Raw genomic sequence first — 20,964 nt, 5'->3', positions numbered from 1 at the left:
CCTGAAACTCCAAGTACTATGATCCAATGTGGCCCAAAACCGGAAAAGTGTTTCTTTAAGGAATGCCTTTAGTTGCTGGGATGTTATAGAACCCTCAAAGCATGCATCAGTAATCAAAAAGCCCCCACTAATTTTAATAAAATAAATCACAAATACTACCTTATTTACTGCACGTAATTAAACTTTGTATTCTAAAATATTTAAGCATTCAACAAGCGTACGATCACTGAAAAATAGGTTTATTGTATGTGGTTGAGCAATAAAGCTACTTTTTTAAATGTGACTTTAGTGGGAAGCAACTTTAATGATAAGTCTCTATCTTATTTAGGGTTTCAAGGTGTCCAATATATAACGGGGGGGGGGGCAGTAGCGGGTGAAGCCACCTCCCTGAAATTAGTTTTTGCAGGTTGGTATGTCTGGGATATTATTCTTGCAAAACTGTTGCCAAATAGTGATCCAGAAATGGGCCAGATCCTGAGCGTATGTCCCAGCTTTTCAACAAAAAATATCAAGAGAACGAAGGAAAACTGATAATAGATGTAAATTAGAAAGTTATTTAAAATTGCATGCTCTATCTGAATCATGAAATACAAATGTTGGGTTTCATATCCCTTTAAGCCATTCAGTTACATATGTAAAAACAAGCTAAAATGAATACCAATATGTATGCTGAGGCTTTCATACAATGTATCCATGTTTTTGTGCTGGCTGGGGAAAGACTGAGGGGAAAACAGGGATTTTACACCCCAAAATACGGCTCCTCTTTTTCTACCAGTGGAGATACAAACAGTGCAGTTGTGTTGGTAGCCCCTCATTTGAATCCCCATAACAATTTTTAAAGTAAAATAATGCTGCTCACTACTATGCAGCCCAAGAGTCCATTAGTATATCAGTGTCACAGTGCAGGAACACTATAAAAAAGATCCTTTTAAGTTAACCCCATGGCTGCCAGAGTCTGCAGCCATCTCTGGTAGCCAAGGGACTAAAGAACATTTTAACTTGGAGCACATGAGTAAAGGTCAGCTGTAAAACCAGTTTATAAAACAAAAGTCTCTTACATCAGGTACAGAGACACGTAACTAATCTGGTAACCTGCAAACTCTGTCACATAATATGTCACTTGAGAACATAAAAACTGCTGGCAAGTAAACACCCCTTTTTAAGTATCTAAAAAAGTTTCTTTAAACTATTTACTTAATACATTACGTTATGTCATATATGTATTATACACATATGCCGTATAATAGCGACTGTGCAACACACATATACAATAACAATACTTTGAAATCAACTTTAAATCGTCATCAAACACTAGTTAGAATTTATTTGCCCATAACAAACATGGCCGCTATGGAATGTGACATCACAAGTTCAGAGGTTGCTGTCGAGCTCAGGTGTATTTGGTGAAGTCAGAATGTCCGTGTTAGAAGATGACAAGTTACAAAGCGAGACTCACCGTAGACTGGCAAAGTTCAATGCCATTAGAGGTAACCTATCTGCCAGCAGTCTCACTGTATGATGCATGGTTTGTTACTTTACTAATCACCCAGTGTGTGCAGATCAGCTTGCAGGGTTAGCTGAGTCAGTGTTTAAAAAAAATAAGCTAGTTTCCACCCATATGCTTCAAGTTGAAATCCTTTTTAGCCCTTTGGCTACCAGAGAGGACTGCAGCATTTTTGGCAGCCACAGGGTTAATATAGGGTCTATGCTTTGTAATGCAGGATGTGTAACACGCAAAAGTTACAGTGGGCGGGGCTATTCCTGCTCTGGGAGACAGCAGTGATTCAGGCTGTGTTTTACTAATCTTCAGTTCCTGGCTGCTAAGGGCTCCTGCATATAAATGGGTTTTAAGTAATATTATATAAAAGCATTGAATTTTATACACCCCCCCTCCCTCACTTTAAAATAGCTGTTTTAGAGAAATAGTAAACTTTTTTTTTTGGAATCACATTTATATACTAAAATTACCAACTGATTACCCTTATTTTTGTATAAATCTGCCATGTGGGCAACTATGCAAAAGGTGTTTTAGATTTAAACATGATAGGTTTGCATAAGTATGAGAAAATTAATACCCTGTACATAGTGGTAAAAATGAGTGAGAAGTGATTTGTCATTTGATATATGAAATAGCAAAAACAAAGCAGGCAAGTTGGCAATAAATTATTTATTCCATGCAATACCAGGATGTGTGTGTCTGATTTACCATACAAAAATAAGTCATTTAAAGTGAATGTCAATTTTGATGCTAAAGTGCCCGGTTTTTAAAAATTCGATTAAAAACAAGGGCACTTTTATTCATCAAAATTTACATTTCACTCCTGTTGTGAAAAAAAAATTACCTTTTAATCTTGACAGCAGCTCCAGCTTCCTCCGGTCGTTGCAAGTCATTTCTGACGTCAGAAATGATGGATAGGTCATCCTCCAATCACGGCTCCCCCCCCCCGGGGGAATCGGTGTCTGATTCAACGCCGTTATTGGAGGAAGCCGGATTCCTCATTTTAGACCCAGGAAGAGGCTTTGTGACGAGTGGAGGAAGCTGGAGCTGCTGTCAAGAGTAAAAGGTAAGTTGTTTTTTTTCACAACACGAGTGAAATGTAAATTTGAATGAATAAAAGTGCCACTGTTTTTAATCTAATTTTTAAAAACGGGGCACTTTAGCATCAAAATTGACATTCACTTTAACCAGTGAAGTACTTGCAATTAAAACCAGCCTTGGAAAAAAAATATTAATCTGAAACCAGCCCCTGAATTGATGTGTTGGAAGGAATGCATCCTCTTTATGCCAGCTGTATGCTATCACGGGGCTACAGAATTCTAGGGGAATAGCCTTGCTGTACCGTCCCTTAACCCAACATAATAAGCTCGTTAACGGGAGATGAAACCCACATTTTTTTTTCTTTCATGATTCAGATAGAGAATACAATTTAAAAAAAGTTTCCAATTTACTTCTATTATCAAATTTGCTTCCTTCTCTTGTTATCCTTTGTTTAAGCGATACCTAGGTAGGTAGTGTGCACATGCCTGAAGTGCTGCCATCTAGTGCTCTTGCTAATGTATAACATTGTTGCAAAAAATACTGCCATATAGTGTTGCAGACACATGTGCCCTCCTAAGTTTACATCCTGCTTTTCAACAAATGATAACTAGAAAATGAAGAACATTTTATAATAGAAGTAAATTGGAAAGTTGTTTAAAATTGTATGCTCTGTCTGAATCATGAAATATTTGTGGGGGGGTTTTATTAACCCCTGAAAAGAGACATAAAACTCAGTTTTTTTTTTCTTTTATGATTCAGATGGAGAATTCAATTGTAAATCAGTTTCCAATTTACATCTGTTATCAAATTTGTGTCGTTCTCATGTTATTCTTGGTTGAAAAGATACGTAGATAGGTATCGTGCACATGCCTGGAGCACTACATGACAGGAAATAGTGCTTGCATCTAGTGCTCTTGCTAATGTAAAACATTGTTGCAAAACTGCTGCCATAAAGTGCTGCAGACGGTGCTCTGACAAAATGCAGACGGACGTTTGGCTGACAAACAGAATGCCGAAGCATGTTCCGAGTTTGTCCGAGGGCAGATACGCTCCAGAGAGCTCTGTTCTAATCGGAGCCTCGGGCGCCGCAACCGCCTCTCGGAACCTAACCATGGGTCACAGCCCGCACGTCTTGTAATTCTGTGTCTGGGAATTAACTATCTATCAAATTTATCTCGTGGCCAAATGTCCGTTGGCTAACAGTCCGGCCACGGCTGCAGACACGTGCACACTCCTGACCTTGCTTGCTTTTCAGCAAAGGATAAATAGAAAATGAAGAAATTTTGATAATAGAAGTAAATTGAAATGTAAATTGAATTGTTTAAAATTGTGTTCTATCTGAATCATGCAAGACAAAATCTGGGTTTTATGTCCCTTTAACCCTTTAAAGGGACACTGAACCCAATTTTTTTTTCTTTGTGATTCAGACAGAGCATGCAATTTTAAGCAACTTTCTAATTTACTCCTATTATCAAATTCTCTTCATTCTCTTGGTATCTTTATTTGAAATGCAAGAATGTAAGTTTAGATGCCGGCCCATTTTTGGTGAACACACTGTGTTGTTCTTGCTGACTGGTAGATAAATTCACCCACCAATAAACAAGTGCTTTCCATGGTCTGAACCAAAAAAATAGCTTAGATGCCTTCTTCACAAATAAAGAAAGCAAGAGAACAAAGAAAAATTGATAATAGGAGTAAATTAGAAAGTTGCTTAAATTTGCATGCTCTGTCTGAATCATGAAAGAAAAAAAATGGGTTCCGTGTCCATTTAAGGACCACAGCACTTTTCAATTTTCTGACCGTTTGGGACCAGGGCTATTTTTACATTTCTGCTGTGTTTGTGTTTAGCTGTAATTTTCCTCTTACTCATTTATTGTACCCACACATATTATATACCGTTTTTCTCGCCATTAAATGGATTTTCAAAAGCTACCATTATTTTCATCATATCTTATAATTTACTATAATTTTTTTTTTATAAAATATGATTAAAAAATGGGAAAAAACACACTTTTTCTAACTTTGACCCCCAAAATCTGTTAGACATCTACAACCACCAAAAAACACCCTTGCTAAATAGTTTCTAAATTTTGTCCTGAGTTTAGAAATACCCAATGTTTACATGTGCTTTGCTTTTTTTGCAAGTTATAGGGCAATAAGTACAAGTAGCACTTTGCTATTTCCAAACCATTTTTTTTTTCAAAATTAGCGATAGTTACATTGGGACACTGATATCTGTCAGGAATCCCTGAATATCCCTTTACATGTATATATTTTTTTTAGTAGACAACCCAAAGTATTGATCTAGGCCCATTTTGTTATATTTTATGCCACCATTTCACTGCCAAATGCGATCAAATAAAATAAAATCGTCTACTTTTTCACAAACTTTAGGTTTCTCACTGAAATTATTTCTTCTGTGTAGGATCCCCCTTAGCCCCCAAACTCCCTTATCTCCCCCCCCCAAACAGCTCTCATCTACCTTATTGTGCGCCATCTTGGGTACTGGCAGCTGTCTGCCAGTACCCAGTTTGCCATACAATATGGTATTTTTTTAATATATATATATATATTTTTTTAATATAATTTTTAAATATTTTTCTGTAGTGTAGCTGCCCTCCCTCAATAACCAACCCAAAACCCCCTCCCAAATCCCTTAGATAAAAATTGCCCCCCTCCTCTCTCCCACCTTATCTAAGAATTTGTGCCATAGTGTAGCGTTGCCACTCGCGCCCGCCCCCACGCCCCCGGTGCCCCCGCACGCGATCCCGCCCCCCTCTAACACACATCCTCCCATCGATGGCCGCCCACCCGCCTCCCTCCATCAGCTCCCACCCACCAACGATCGTAACCATCGATGGCCGATGCAGAGAGGGCCGCATCGGATGGCTAAAAAATGTTATTGCAGAATGCCTCAATATCGAGGCATCACTGCAAAAACATTAAAGCGACTGAAAGCGATCAGGATCGCTTTCACCGCTTGGAAACACTAACGGCGTACAGGGTACGTCCTTGGTCGTTTAAAGTGAATGTAAATTTTGATGCTAAAGTGCCCGGTTTTTAAAAATTCGATTAAAAACAGGGCACTTTAATTCATCAAAATTTACATTTCACTCCTGTTGTGAAAAAAAACTTACCTTTTAATCTTCACAGCAGCTCCAGCTTCCTCCACCCGTCGTAAAGCCTCTTCCTGGGTCTAAAATGAGGAATCCGGCTTCCTCCAATCACAGATTTGAATCAGTCACTGATTCCCCTGGGGGGGAAGCCATGATTGGAGGATGACCTATCCATCATTTCTGACATCAGAAATGGCTTGCGATGACCGGAGGAAGCTGGAGCTGCTGTTAAGATTAAAAGGTAAGTTTTTTTTTTTTCACAACAGGAGTGAAATGTAAATTTTGATGAATTAAAGTGCCACTGTTTTTAATCGAATTTTTAAAAACCGGGCACTTTAGCATCAAAATTTACATTCACTTTAAGGACCGTTTTTTGTAGGACATACCCTGTTCGTCGTTGGTTGTTAAAGGGACACTGAACCCACATTCTTTTGTGATTCAGATAGAGCATGACATTTTAAGCAACTTTCTAATTTACTCCTATTATCAATTTTTCTTTGTTCTCTTGCTATCTTTATTTGAAAAAGAAAGCATCTAAGCTAAGGAGCCAGCCAATTTTTGGTTCAGACCTGGACAGCACTTGTTTTATTGGTGGGTGAATTTATCCACCAGTCAGCAAGAACAACCCAGGTTGTTCACCAAAAATGGGCCGGCATCTAAACTTACATTCTTGCTTTTCAAATAAAGATACCAAGAGAATGAAGAAAATTTGATAACAGGAGTAAGTTAGAAAGTTGCTTAAAATTGCATGCTCTATCTGAATCACAAAAGAAAAAAATTGGGTTCTGTGTCCCTTTAAGCCTAATGGACGTAGCTGCTACGTCACAGGTTTCTTTGCCTAGCAAACCCTGTTGGCATAGTAGCTACGTCCATCCTTCTCCCTCATGCTGTCAGCTCTGACCAATAGGTCACCCTTTTCCAATACCTCTTTCAATAATAGTTGAACAAGATGGCTAGAATCCAACAGAAGGGCATTGGTCTCCTTAACCAAAGGTTGTAACAAAAAGCTACAAATTGTGCAACCACCTGCAATAGGGAGTTCCTAGCAGAAAATATTGTCCGTCCTGGGGAATTATCAAGTGTCTTGTGAATTTTCAGGACTGTATATAGGATGGGGTCTTAGGATACCATGTTGTCATGAATTCTCTGAGCTGTTCCAAAATTAATTTATGTTCTAACCCAAAGTGTAAAAGCTCATCTAATTCTACGTAATTAGAGTTTTAATGTTTGATCGTACATCAGCTTTTTGTAGGTTATCTAATCCCCCAACTGTTCGAGAATATCTCTATGGTAATCCTCAGAATTTTGTAATACAATTGCCCCACCGTTTGGGAAGCAATATTTGTATTTATCTGCTACCGTATACCGAAAGGGAAGTCAAATTCATTGGTTGGTTGTTCCAGAAATTGATTGGTTTGGCGCTAGATGTGCAGAGTGGGTAAGGTTAGCGCTGTAGAACCTGTTGGCGCTCTACAAATAACTAATGATAACTAATAATAATAATAATAAAGTGATCACAGTTTGTGTATAAATTTACTGCATTGTCACTATGTTTATTGTTCTGCTGAAGGGGATATAATATTCCCGAAATGTTAATAAATTGAACACTTTGGTTTAACCCACAAATCCTGTGAGTGCTGCTATATGTTGAGATACAGTATATATACAATTTTTCTCTCCAACATTTAAGAATTTAAAATTCTCCTGAAATGTTTACCTGTGTTTTAGTGGCCTGAAAGTTGTAAATACACCAGCAATATCTAATTCAGAGCTTTTGTTGATAAACGATTTAGTAAGCGAGAAAGTATTCTTCGGTGGGGAATTTTTATGATATGATTGTTTTATATTTTCTGTCAGAATTTAGCGAAAAGGCCCTTAAACACGTTATTGCAGTCTATAAGTCTTAGAGGCTTGGGATGCAAAAGCTTTAAAGTCTATTTTTTATAGATCCCATGTGCGCAATGCTTTTAGTTAACAGTGCCTTATTGTACAACAAACAATTTAACTCTTTATTTGCCACAGCTGTATATGCCGTCTTTATGGTTCTACTGAGTAACATAGCTTTAATATTTATGTTAAATGGATATTCTTGTTAAAATTGAAATGTGCTTGTGTGTATTTCACTCTTGAACAGAAGATTTTTTGCTATACAAGTTTTTAAAGCAGTTTGCTTCATTGCTGATGGGATAAATCTGTCAGTTCTGTCTATGATAAAGTGCAATAAAGATGTAGGTACACAGGACATATGGATGAGAGCCCTGGTACAGTAAAAGGGAAACGGCATTGCATTTACTCGTACAAGTGTATTGCAAACATTTCCCTACAAGTATTAACTTATACAACACTGTGCTTTTAAATAAACTTGATAGGAAATTCTACATTTCATTTTGATGATTCATATAAATAATTTGATTTTAAGACCCATTAAAATTCAATATTGATATCAAATTTATTTTATTCTCTTGGGGTCCTTTGTTGAAAAGAATATGTAAATATCCTCAGCAACAGCAATGCATTACTGGGAGCTAGCTGGTGATTGGAGGTTGCACCTTCTGTTTGTACTTTTATATGCCTTAAAAGGGACAGGCACGACAAAATGCAACGGACATGCTGCTTAGAAGCTTGTATCTCAGTCATCTAAGCAGCTACAGACCCCCAAGACCAAAAGTTGGAAAGGTAATCGCCTAACCTTTCCAATGGTATAAGTGGTATAAGCTTAGCACCCAGGTGGGAAATTGCTTAGCACTCAAAGGGTTAAAGGGACATGAAACCCAATTTTTTCTTTCACGGTTCAGATAGAGAATACAATTTTTAAAAAGTTTCCAATTTACTTCTATTATCAAATGTGCGTTTCGTCTCATGTTGTTCTTTATTGAAGAGATATCTAGATAGGTAGCGTGCACATGCCTGAAGCACTACATGACAGGAAATAGTGCTGCCATCTAGTGCTTCTGCTAATGTATAACATTGTTGCAAAACTGCTGCCATATAGAGCTGCAGACACGTGCACACTCCTAAACTTACCTTACAGCTTTTCAACAAAGTATAACAAGAAAACAAAGAATATTTGAAAATAGTTGTTTAAAATTGAATTTTCTATCTGAATCATGAAAGATAAAACATGGTGTCCCTTTAAGGGCTGAATATACATCTGCTGTTTACTTTCAAGAGGGTGCTTTAGTGGGTGGGCAAACAAGATGACCTCAAAAGTCCCTAAATCAAACATTTTATAGTTCTGCTTTTTCTTGGGGCAGAAAAATAACCCTCATTAATGCGTATGTGTTTTCCACTGCCCGCTACAACCAGGACCGCCAGGTGTCCAGTATTTAACTGGACAGTTCAGTATGTCAGCAGGCTGTCCAGAACAAAATCTGTACAAAACGACTGGACAGTTAAATGTGGAGTATTTTTAAAGTCACCTGAGTGTCAGCTAAATGTAAAGGGCCTCTTATGTCTCTTTGCATTACAAATATGGCCCACAAATAAGTAACACTGTGTATTTTATATTATATGTGTTACAGGCAGCCATGGGGGTGTTAAATCATTGCTGCGTGTGAGCTCCCGGCAGTCAAAGGGGTCAAATCACTACTGCATATGTGTGTTACTGGCAACCAAGGGGATAAAATGACTGCTCAGTAAACATGGTGAGATCAAGGTTGGGGCCTAAGGTTGAGCTTTTGGGGGGACATTGTGTTACTCTCTCACCTACCACTGGTGCCCAGTCACTTATATGGAGAACAGCTGACAACCCTAGCAACAGCTAATGCAGAGATCACGGCCACCAGTGTGCCAATCCTGGTTAAAGGGATATGAACCCCAATTTTTTCTTTCATGCTTTAGAAAGAGCATGTGATTTTAAACAACTTTTCTAATTGACTTCTATTAATTTTTCTTCGTTCTCTTGGTATCTTTATTTGACAAAGCAACAATGTGAGCTGGCCCATTTTTGGCTCAGAACCTGGGTAGCACTCATGCTCTAATTTCTAAGCACTTGAAGGCTGCCTCTTATCTCAGTGCGTTTTGACAGTTTTTTCCTGCTACACAGCGCTAGTTCATGTGTGCCATATAGATAACATTGAACTGACTAGTGGAGTCAGCACTGATTGGCTAAAATGCATGTCTGTCAAAGGAACTGAGATAAGGGGACAGAGGCTTAGATACAAGGTAATCACACAGGTAAAAAGTATAATAATATAACTGTTGGTTGTGCAAAACTGGGGAATGAGTAATAAAGGGATTATCTTTCTTTTTAAACAAACTTTTTCAAGTAGAGTTTAAATTACAGAAAAGGGGGGCAAAATAAATAATGGTGTAATATATTAGATTTTTTTAAAAAACAAACTTTATATTACTATCTTAAAGGGCCATTAAAGTCAAAATTAAAGTTTCAGGATTTAGAAAGGGCATGCAGTTTAAAAAAAATCTAAGATACTTCCATTATCAAAACAGTCATTCTTTTTATATGCACACTTCCTGAGATTCCTGCTCCTACTGTGCAAAAGTGCACAGTATATATGTCTATGGATTTTCTGATTGGCTGATGGCGGTCACATGATACTGGGGTGAGGGAAAATTGTATTAACTTTGAAATTTGCCGGAAAACATTTTACTGCTTGTTTTAAATTCAAACTAAGTTCTATTGCATTGTCTCTTTATTATGCTATTGTCAGTTATTCAACTTTACTGTTTTTATAGCGGTCTTTAAAGTGTTTTTGTTACTTTTATTAACTGCCAAGACTACTTTATTTCACTTTACTAAATTATTTAAAGACTGTTATTACAAACAGACTTATTATCCTTTAGTTTTAGTATGCTTGGAAAATATTTAGCGTTTTTCTTCACTGATACGTATATGGTTATCTCTCTCTTTAACATAATCAGGTACAGAAGTGCGGCCTGGGGAGTTTTGGGATGCAGTTGTCATTACGGCAGCAGACAAACAACAAGAGTTGGCTTATCAGCAGCAGATAGCAGATAAACTCACAAGAAAAGAACTTCCTCTTGGAGTCCGTTATCATGTTTTTTCTGATCCACCGGGACCCAAAATAGGTAAGCTGTCCAACTATTTTTATAATTGGAAGCCTTAAGCCTGCGTGTGTCGTGTGGGAAAGCAACGATTCCATCGCTGGCTTTGTGTTCTCAGACTTCTTTCCAGCTATCCAATTAGCGCATGATATGTGCCTAAAAATACTCAGACATTTCTCAACCTTATTGTAAGCTGGAGAAACAAAACCAAAGTATGCTTTATTATTCTATCAGCAATTGTCTGCTTTCGTAAGAAACTGCACACATTGTGTTAGTGGCATAAACTGTAAAGAGGCAAACACAGGAAACCATTTTCTTTGAAGAAGGAAATAATTCCACACCTTCCTCAGTAATTATTATCTTTAAAGGAACATGGAAATCGCTATAACATGCAGTGTAAAGTGTGTTTGAAAACAAAGGCTGAATTATTATAGAGCAGATCTCTGCTTTAAAAAAAAAAAAAAAAGGGTAATGCAGCTTTATTTTTTGTTTTTTTAAATAAAGACTGCTTAGTAGTAGGTGTGCTTTTTTCTGTTATTGATATGAAGAAGAATTTTACCATATATCTATCTATTGGGTACCTATAGAGTGCAAACTAATCACCCGTGAGGGTGTCAAGGCGCTACATATATGAAACAAACAAATTAACAAATACAAAATGTGTTTTTCAAGTATTTGGAGAAACTTGTTAAAGGGACACTGAACCCAAATTTTGTCTTTCACGATTCAGATAGAGCATGCAATTTTTAGCAACTTTCTAATTTACTCCTATTATCAATTTGTCTTAGTTCTCTTGGTATCTTTATTTGAAAAAACAGGAATGCAAGCTTACAAGCCGGCCCATCTTTGGTTCAGACATGGGTAGCACTTGCTGATTGTTGGCTACATTTCTGTTACATCTAAAATATTTTTTTTAAAGGGACAGTCTACTCCCAAATAATAATAATAATAAAAATAAGATATCTAACGCCATTACTACCTATTACCCAGCTTTTTGCAACCAAGATTGTTAGATTAATATACTTTGTAACTTTTAAACCTCTAAATTGCTGTCTCTTTCTAAGGTCTCTTTCTACAGACCACCTCTTATCTCAATGCATTTTTATAGTATAGCTTTTCACAGCTAGACAGTGCTAGTTCATGTGTGTCATACAGATTACATAGTACTCACTTCTGTGAATTTTTTTTATGAGTCAGCTCTAATTGGCTAAAATGCAAACCTGTAATTAGCACTGAGATAAGGGGACAGTCTGCAGGGGCATTACATACAAGGTAATCACAGAGGTAAAAAGTGTATTAGTATAACCGTGTTGGTTATGCAAAACTGGGGAAGCGGTAATATAGGGATTATCTATCTTTTTAAACAATAATACATTAGTAGACTGTCCTTCTAAACAATGTCTATGCTGGAAAAAAAGTTTATTTCTCTGCTTATGGGAAGTGTTGCTGTCCGACAGTGGCACTCTAAGGGCCTCATTTATTAATGGCCAGGCGGTAAAGGTTCGCTGCGTGCATTTAACATCGCATAAACTGTTGCTTTTGCAATGCCGTTTCTGCTGTCAATCATCACAATCAGATGATTGACACTTTAGGTGGCGGAGGAGTTAAGTGGCAGCAGTCTTAAAACAGCAGCTACTTAACCGAGCAAGCTTGAAATACTAGGGACCGTAAGCTTCTTTCATAGCAGCTTCATAGCGCTAGATTATAAGTGGAGGGCAAAATATTGCTTCCTCAAAAGTAATACCGCCAAATGTGCGCTGGTATTACAAGTTAGGTGCAATGCAAACGCGCTTTTGTATTGTACGAAAGCTTTGCGCTCAGGAGAGCATTTTTCTCTAGGCTCCAATGGGAGCCTCGTTCTCATGCCGTGAGACACGGCATGAGAACTAGCGTAGCAAAGGGGGTAAGTCGCGCATACAGAAGAATTGCATAATAAAAAGACAGTGCATGAACACTTACTCTTAATTTCAAATAAGCAGATTTATTCTTATTTTCCCCCCCATTTGCCGGCCCCCTGTGTCATGTGACAGCCATCAGACAATCACAGACTAGTAAAGGTATACACTGTATTGCATTTATAAAGACTTCAGAATCAGTTGGAAAGACTCTTAAAACTGCATGCTATATCTGAATAATGAAAGTTTCATTTTGACGTTATTGTCCCTTTAAGTGTTAAGGGGCCATTAAACTACAGGGGACCCCCTCTATGATGTTTTATGAAGTTTAAATAATAAAAGTACATTTTTAGTTTTAACAGAGCCGTGTGTGTCGTTGCATTACTTTCTACTTCCTTTAAACTGCTGGGGAAGTGGGTGATGGATAAACAGGGAGCGTGAAAAGCGGATTTCATGCAAACAATCCTGTTCCCGGCTAAATGTAACAAGCAAATCCGAGTCTTTCTGGATTCATGTTTAATTAACACAGACAGACTAGAATCAAATTATTTTTAATACAAATACAGTGCGAAACACACAAAATGTTGCCAGCTGTGTGGCATTATGAAGTAGCTGGCTGAGGGCAGTGTAATACTTTATTACAATATTACATTTTCTGCTACTGAAGCTATCCAAAGCACAAATGAATTGCATAATTTAATGGGACACTGAACCCAAATTTTTTCTTTCGTGATTTAGATAGAGCATGCAATTTTAAGCAACTTTCTAATTTACTCCTATTAGCAATCTTTCTTCATTCTCTTGCTTTCTTTATTTGAAAAATAAGGCATCTAAGCTATTTTTTTGGTTCAGAACCATGGAAAGCACTTGTTTATTGGTGGGTGAATTTATCCACCAATCAGCAAGAACCCAGTTTGTTCACCAAAAATGGTCCGGCATCTAAACTTACATTCTTGCATTTCAAATAAAGATACCAAGAGAATGAAGACAATTTGATAATATGAGTCAATTAGAAAGTTGCTTAAAATTGCATGCTCTATCTGAATCACAAAAGAAAAAAAATGGGTTCAGTGTCCCTTTAACATAAATTGATTTAATGATTTTGTGCAACACACCAAAAATATTAGCTACATGTAACTTAATATTGGCTAACATTTTGTCCGGGTGGTCAATAAAATCAGCTGGGTGGTGTGTCCATCAAATAGGTCCTTTGGAGAACACTGTAAATACATTGAGTCCCTGTAAAATGTTTTTTTTACAGAAGACTCCTGGATTTTAATGAATCCACATTTAATTTAGACACACAACTAAATCCAAGTCTTTTTTTTTCACAAATACTTTTAGACTGTTGGATTCAAGGTTTTCATTACAGATAGGCATATGGATCCTACTTTTTTTCATGTGTGTGTTTTTTAACAAAAAAATACCAGTGTCCTGCTGAACTCGTGTCTCTTGCAGACACATCTGAATATATATTTTTTTAATACAAATACTGTCCCTAATTGACCTAATAGACTTTCTCAAGAACTTTTCAAGTGAAAAGATCACAAGGTCCTTTACATCAGTCGCTAAGTTGCCACAGCAAAGGAGACCTAGCGAACGATTTATCAATGTCTGTCCGACATGATACGCTGTAGCGTATCATGTCCGACAGACATTGCTGAATGCCGACAGCATACACTATGCTTTTCAAGGAGTATGTCCCTGAACTGCTCTTGCTTTGAATAACAATGTAAATAATGCTAAAACATTATAGTGTTAAATTATTAAAGAAAAAAATTTCTTTTGTAATAAGGAAGTTAATTGCTAATATGAACTTAAATGGATAGGAAAGTTAAAATTAAACTTGCATTTTTGTTGAAAAGGATATGTACATATCCTACACTACTGGGATCTAGCTGAAGATTGGTAGCTACACACATTTGTCTCTTGTTGTTCTTGGCTCACCAGATTCAGCTAACTCCCAGTAGTGCATTGATGCTCTGAAGCTGACTTTACTTATGTGTTTATAGTGATGGTATATTTCAGACTTTAAGAATGTTGCAATGAAAAATATATTAGTGTACAAGCAAAAACATATAATTATTATCATACAAAATGTATAATCCTTCTTGATATCTTCTGTTCCTCCCCCCCCCCTTCATTTTCTCTTTTGGCTGGGCGGTGACATAAAGAGCAGCCCCACCCATTCTCTACATAGGCTTTAAAAGGGTTGTACTTCAAGAGTGTCATATGACACCTACACAGATTGGCTGTTCCTTGGAATTGCAAAGAAAGGGTTCATACCAGTGGGCGGGCATAACATTGTAATAGAAGCATTCCTATAGGCACGGATGACCTTTGTTGGGGTTAAATGTATACCTATGTGCATATATGTATACCCATATGCAAGCAATAGAGTAATAATAAAAGAATTGAACATGTTACAGGATATTAATTTTGTATTTTTATGTCCCTTTAAATGCACACTAAACCACACTAATATTTTTAAAATGTGGTGGTGTTTGTGTCCTTTGAACATTTCTTATGGGGCACTAACCTTTTTAGCTATATTTTTCCACTATGCATTGGCCCAAAAACTGCTGTCTTTTTCTGATTGCGGGCTCAGCTGTAAAATATTTTTTTTTGTGATAGCATGTGAAATAATTCAATACTGTTTTTAAAGAGAATGACACAATGTATACGGCTTTCTTCCATTTACACAAATAAATCTTCTGCATATTTTGTTTCAGTATCAAAATACTAGTATATGATGATTAACTTTATTTTTTTTTCCCCAGGAAATGGAGGATCAACTCTTTACGCACTCAAGTGTTTGGAGCAGATCTATCCAAATGAATTGGAAAATTTTACTATTATTTTAATCCATGCCGGTATGTTTGTGGTTTTCTTCCTCTAAACATTTTTCTGATATCCTCATCAAACAGCTGGTTTTGCCAAGAATTAATTAGTCAGAATAGAACTTTTTTTTTTTCTCTCTCAATAGACAATCTCTAATGATCTTGTTTTAACTAATTAAACGTAATCAATGTTCTCGAATTGAATTGGTCTTGCAATGATTTTCAATTATTGCAGCATCCTTGTTTTTGTCAAGAACAGTCTGTCTTCTAGTTTGTCTTTGGGGTCAACCTTTTTAAAAAAAAAATGTTTTATTTGAACTTTTTAGTGTAAAACTTTGTATGCATGTTAATTCCAATTTTTTTTATTATTTATTTGTTTTTTAAATGTTTTTTTCTACTCATTTCTTCCCCTCACCAAATTATATGTTGTCATCTAACTGTGACACCGTCTGATTATAGTTTTTACAAGACTTTGATCTATTGTTGGTAGATACCTTATTAAATGTAGATGTATCTATTTTCTCTTCTTTGTAATGAAACACACAACTACTAGAGGGTAATACTTGTTTCTTGGTTATGTTAAAGTGAAGGTAAACTTTGATGAATGAAAGCCCGTTTTTTAAAAATAGCATTAAAAACAGGGGCACTGTCATTCATCAAAGTTTAAAAAACAGCCGTTTTTATTAAAAACTTACCTTTTTTTCTTTTCACAGCCAGAGCAGCTTCCCCCACCTGGAAATCCTCTCTTCACACGTCAGCAATGACTTATCCGGCTTCCTCCAATCACGGCTTTCCCCCCAGGGTAGTTATTGCCTGAGGCCATGCTGTGATTGGAGGAAGCTGGATTAGTCATTGCTGACGTGTGAATAGAGGATTTCCAGGAGGAGGGAAGCTGCTCTGGCTGTAAAAAGAAAAAAAGGTAAGTTTTTAATCAAAATGGCTGCCCGTTTTAAAAAACGGGCTTTCATTCATCAAAGTTTCCCTTCACTTTAAGTGAGATTAGTTATTTTGCAATAGATAAAAGGAAGAAATATTAATGTGATCATATTTAGGAAACCAATTTACACAGTATTATAGTACATTTTAACCTATCTGTTATAAAAAAAGGGGCAAAAATGTTAAAGGGATCTGAAAAAAAGTTATTTTATGATTCAGACAGAGCATACTATTTAAAAAAAAGTTTCCATTTTATTATCAGATTGGCTTTGTTCCCATGATATTCTGTGTTAAAGAGATACCTAGGTAGGCATCTGGAGTACTTAATGGTAGGAAAGAGTGCTGCCATCTAGTGCTCTTGTAAATAGATAACATTCTTACAAAACTGCTGCCATATAGTGATCCAGAAAATAGAACAAAGAGAAATTGATGAAAGAAATCAATTAAAAAATTTTTTTTAAATCGCATGCTCTATCTAAATCATGAAAAAAATTTGGGTTTCATATCCCTTTAAAAAAAAAAAGAAGTCATTGTATAAGTAGGCAGGCCACAGTGGTAATGTTGACCTACTTATGGCGCATAAGAACAAATTTACAACACAATGAAAAACTATACAACATTGTTCATATAATTCTACAACTTGACGCAAGACTTTACTAAATTGACAAAAGTAGTAAGTATGACTCTCATAGGTTCATGAAACCGCTAAAGAAGGAGTAGGTAAGCCAACGAGAAGCAAGAGGGTAAATGGACATGAGAAATCTTGGGTCTTGATTTCCATATTAACATCATATTGTGGAAAAAGTTTAATTTATCTTTCAAAAAATAAATGAATCTTTCTAAAAACATTGATGTTTATCTGTGATAGTCATGTTTGTAGTGTTTGACCTAGGTCTTGTTTCTGATACCTTGTGGTGTTTGACCTAGGTCTTGTTTCTGATACCTTGTGGTGTTTGACCTAGGTCTTGTTTCTGATACCTTGTGGTGTTTGACCTAGGTCTTGTTTCTGATACCTTGTGGTGTTTGACCTAGGTCTTGTTTCTGATACCTTGTGGTGTTTGACCTAGGTCTTGTTTCTGATACCTTGTGGTGTTTGACCTAGGTCTTGTTTCTGATACCTGGGGATTAGTTGCTTAGTGCTATTAAGCATCAAATAAAAAACTATTTACTTTAATTTGGGAATATTGTAAAAATACCACAGGGTCTGGAGCAGGGTTGTTTTCTTGGACACTTATGAGTTAAACATGCTGCAGGGTGTGCAGGGAGAAACATGAATAGTGCTGTCCAGGAGTACAATACATGTTCCCTTCTGCACACCCTGCAACATGTGTAACTCATAAGTGTCCAGGAAAACATGGCCAAGGTGGCAACCCTAGTCTGGAGTGATGTGGCATCCCAGCAAATTATTGATGTAAAGTTTTACTTGTTCCCAAAATGGTTGGACCTTGAAACGGTTTCTTAGCCTTTCCTTAGCCAATACAGAAGTATTGACATTTTCAGTATAGGTGGCAGTTTCCTTAGGCAAAAAAGCTATTTCAAAGGACAAAATAAAAAATGGAACATAAGGTACACAGTAAAGGTGACATCATTTTACAGTGTATTGTCACTTTAATAATAGTGTTAGATCTGTGTTTTATTTAGAATAGCTAGTGTAGAAATATTCATGGAAGTGTGAACCATACATTTCAGCCGGCTCCAAACTGCTCATTGCCAATGTAGGGTTTAGGTGAATTACAAACAGACTTATTCCATCTGAAAAAAAATGGAACAGATTAATAATTCAGTAGAGCTATCCAGGTTTGTAGATTCTTTCTCTCTGGAAAAAAATTAAAGACATTGAATTCCAAAACAGTAAACACTTTGAGATTTATTGGACAGTAAACACGTTGAGATTGTAATATAAAATGGTTTATTTATGTGTAGTAAAACAAATTTGAAATATACTTTTATAATTCCCCCCTCCCCTTTTCCTGTAATTAAACGTTTCCTAGTTCTGAGAATTGCTAGTGCACATGGCATGCTTCACTAGCCTAACCCTGCCAAATACATGTCCCTAACTGGCTTCAGCAGAGATAAGAACTGCAAAACTATTACGATTTTGTTAACAAAAATTACAGTGGCTAGCTGTGTCTGCTCCAATAGTAGTATAATAGCTTACTGCAAGACAGCAGAATGGATATTGTAATTACAACATGTTTACTATACCTTTTTAAAGGGTTTTGCAAATCAAGTACAGATCACTTAGACCCTTTGCTACAATGAATTACAGAGAAAAATTTGTCCTAAGTACCAGAGAATTTTTAGCTATCGCTTTGTTTAAACAGAAAAAGAGCCTTTTGTTTTTTTATTTACCTATGAAAACTAAATATATTTTTAAAGTAAATAACCTAGGGTATTGATCTAAGCATATTTCATGCCACTATTTGGCCGCCAAATACAATCAAAGAAGTTACCTTTTTCACAAACTTTGGATTTCTCACAAAAAATATTTACAAACAACTTCTGCAGTCATAGGACAAATGGTTGTTCAGAAATAACAGAAATTCATGTCTTTGCCATTTGGTTTTTGGCAATTAGAAGGCCGCTAATTGCAGCTGTGCTCCACACTTCTCAATTTCCCTGCAGTGAAGTTGTTAATCAGTTGTAAGGTTTATATTTGCTCTAGTATAGGGATTACCCTCCCACCTAACTCTTTCCACTCCCTAATCCCTCCCACACAGTCTCCTCCCCCCTCACTGGTCACTACCATTTTAGTTTCTGACAGGCAGTCTACCAGCATGCAGTTTACGGCTTTTATTTATTATTATTTATTTATTATTATTAAAATATATATATATATATATATATATATATATAAATATTTCTGTAGTGTAGATCCCTCCTCACACTCCCACCTCCCTGATTCCCCCAAACAGCTCTCTAACCCTCCCGTCTCCCACTGCTCACCACCATATTTGTTACTGGCAGCCAGTCTACCATAAAAAAAAAATATTATTTTTTGTTTATTTTATGTTTATTTTTTTTTCTTCTGTAGTGTAGGGTCCCCCCTCCAGCCAATATTTTTCATAGTGTAGGGCCCCATCCCTCCCTCTCCCTACATTTTTTTTTTTTTGTAGTGAAGAGAACTCTCTGTAACGATTGGCGATCTGGCTTAATCTGGTAAGGGAGCACGATCAGTTCTCACTTACCATATGAAGGCAGATGCCTTCTGCCCCCTAATTGTGGCCCCCATTGTCTAACAGCAGGGACAGCAACACGCACCTCAGTGTTGGACGTAGGTACTACGTCATAACAGTATGCTGGGCAAAGTACTGTGTGGCATAATACCTACATCCATATGGCGCAAGGGGTTAAAAAACGGAGTGTTAATCTTATTTCTTGTGTTTATCTTAGAGCATTTTATTATTGCACTGTTGCCCGCTTAAATCTATGTGTTTAACCTCTGCAAAAGGTTTAATGTTCTGAAAGATGAATTCAACCTAATATTGGGGGCCCAGTGTATTTGAATGAAGTAATCACGATTTATCACATCTTCAAATTTAATAGTAATTCCTACTTTTTTTGCTTAACAATGTAAACTTTAACATTCTATGTCAATTTTTTTTCTATGTCTATAACCATTAAAAGTGTTTTTTAATTTTTTTTTTTTTTTTTTTTTTGTAGGTGGTTACAGTCAACGTTTGCCAAATGCAAGTGCTTTGGGGAAAATTTTTACAGCTTTACCTCTTGGAGATCCTATTTACCAAATGTTAGAGCTCAAGTTAGCCATATATATTGATTTTCCAACAAACATGAATCCCGGAGTCTTGATCACCTGTGCAGATGACATAGAACTTTATAGCAGTGGAGATTCTGAAGTCAAATTTGATAGATCAGGTATTACTGCTTTGGCTCATCCATCAACATTAGCTATAGGGACAACACATGGTGTGTTTGTTCTAGAGCAATCTGATTCGTTGGAAGACCAAGAAACTGAATATAGACCATGCAAGGCTTATCTTCATAAACCTACTGTTCAGAAGATGCTTGAAGCAGGAGCTGTCCAGAGAAAAAAACCCTGTAAGCTCGGCGATAATGAGCTTTACACTGAAATAGTGTACACAGACAGTTTATTTTATATGGATCATACTACTGTAAATTTATTGCTTAGGTTTTTTAATGAACTGGGAAGCCTTTGTTGTGAAATAGATGCTTATGGAGATTTCCTGCAAGCACTTGGCCCCAATGCAACTATAGAATACACCGAAAATATTGCTAACGTTACAAAAACAGATTCCCAACTGATTGATGTAAGAAAGAAGATATATTATCTTCTACATGGAACCAGTTTTAATGTAATAGCATTAAATAACTCAAAGTTTTACCACATAGGGACCACGCATGAGTACTTATACCATTTTACTTCAGATACCAAGCTTCAGGCAGAGCTGGGATTGCAGCGTAACGTTTTTAGTATCTTCTCTGATCGAGATCGGAATACTAATGCGAAAGCATGTGTCATTCATAGTGTATTAGATTCAAAGACGACTATTTTACCTCATTCTGTAATTGAGTATTCCAGCCTAGGCCCTGATGTTTCTGTGGGAGAATATTGTATCATTAGCAGCTCACGC

The 20,964-nt window shown here is 36.6% G+C and overlaps 1 protein-coding gene and 1 long non-coding RNA gene across 2 annotated transcripts in view; one reads left to right on the top strand and one right to left on the bottom strand.

Annotated features, from left to right (window-relative positions):
- The first annotated feature begins 1,382 nt into the window (after nt 1-1,382).
- FPGT (fucose-1-phosphate guanylyltransferase) overlaps nt 1,383-20,964 on the top strand; it is a 21,245-nt gene continuing 1,663 nt past the window's right edge. Inside the window, exons 1-4 of the mRNA XM_053693349.1 lie at nt 1,383-1,487; nt 10,537-10,704; nt 15,356-15,448; nt 20,015-20,964. The exon at nt 20,015-20,964 is cut by the window's right edge and continues 1,663 nt beyond it. Coding sequence (XP_053549324.1) covers nt 1,415-1,487; nt 10,537-10,704; nt 15,356-15,448; nt 20,015-20,964 — 1,284 coding nt within the window. The 5' untranslated portion in view covers nt 1,383-1,414. The remainder of the gene's footprint in view (nt 1,488-10,536; nt 10,705-15,355; nt 15,449-20,014) is intronic.
- The window catches only part of LOC128640899 (uncharacterized), a 3,219-nt gene continuing 191 nt past the window's right edge, over nt 17,937-20,964 (bottom strand). Inside the window, exon 2 of the long non-coding RNA XR_008399411.1 lies at nt 17,937-18,103. This is a non-coding gene — a long non-coding RNA (uncharacterized LOC128640899). The remainder of the gene's footprint in view (nt 18,104-20,964) is intronic.

Source organism: Bombina bombina, chromosome 10, assembly GCF_027579735.1.
Source record: "Bombina bombina isolate aBomBom1 chromosome 10, aBomBom1.pri, whole genome shotgun sequence".
NCBI lineage: Eukaryota > Metazoa > Chordata > Amphibia > Anura > Bombinatoridae > Bombina > Bombina bombina.
The sequence above is the reverse complement of the archived record's forward strand: the minus strand, read 5'-3'. Positions and strand labels throughout refer to the sequence as shown.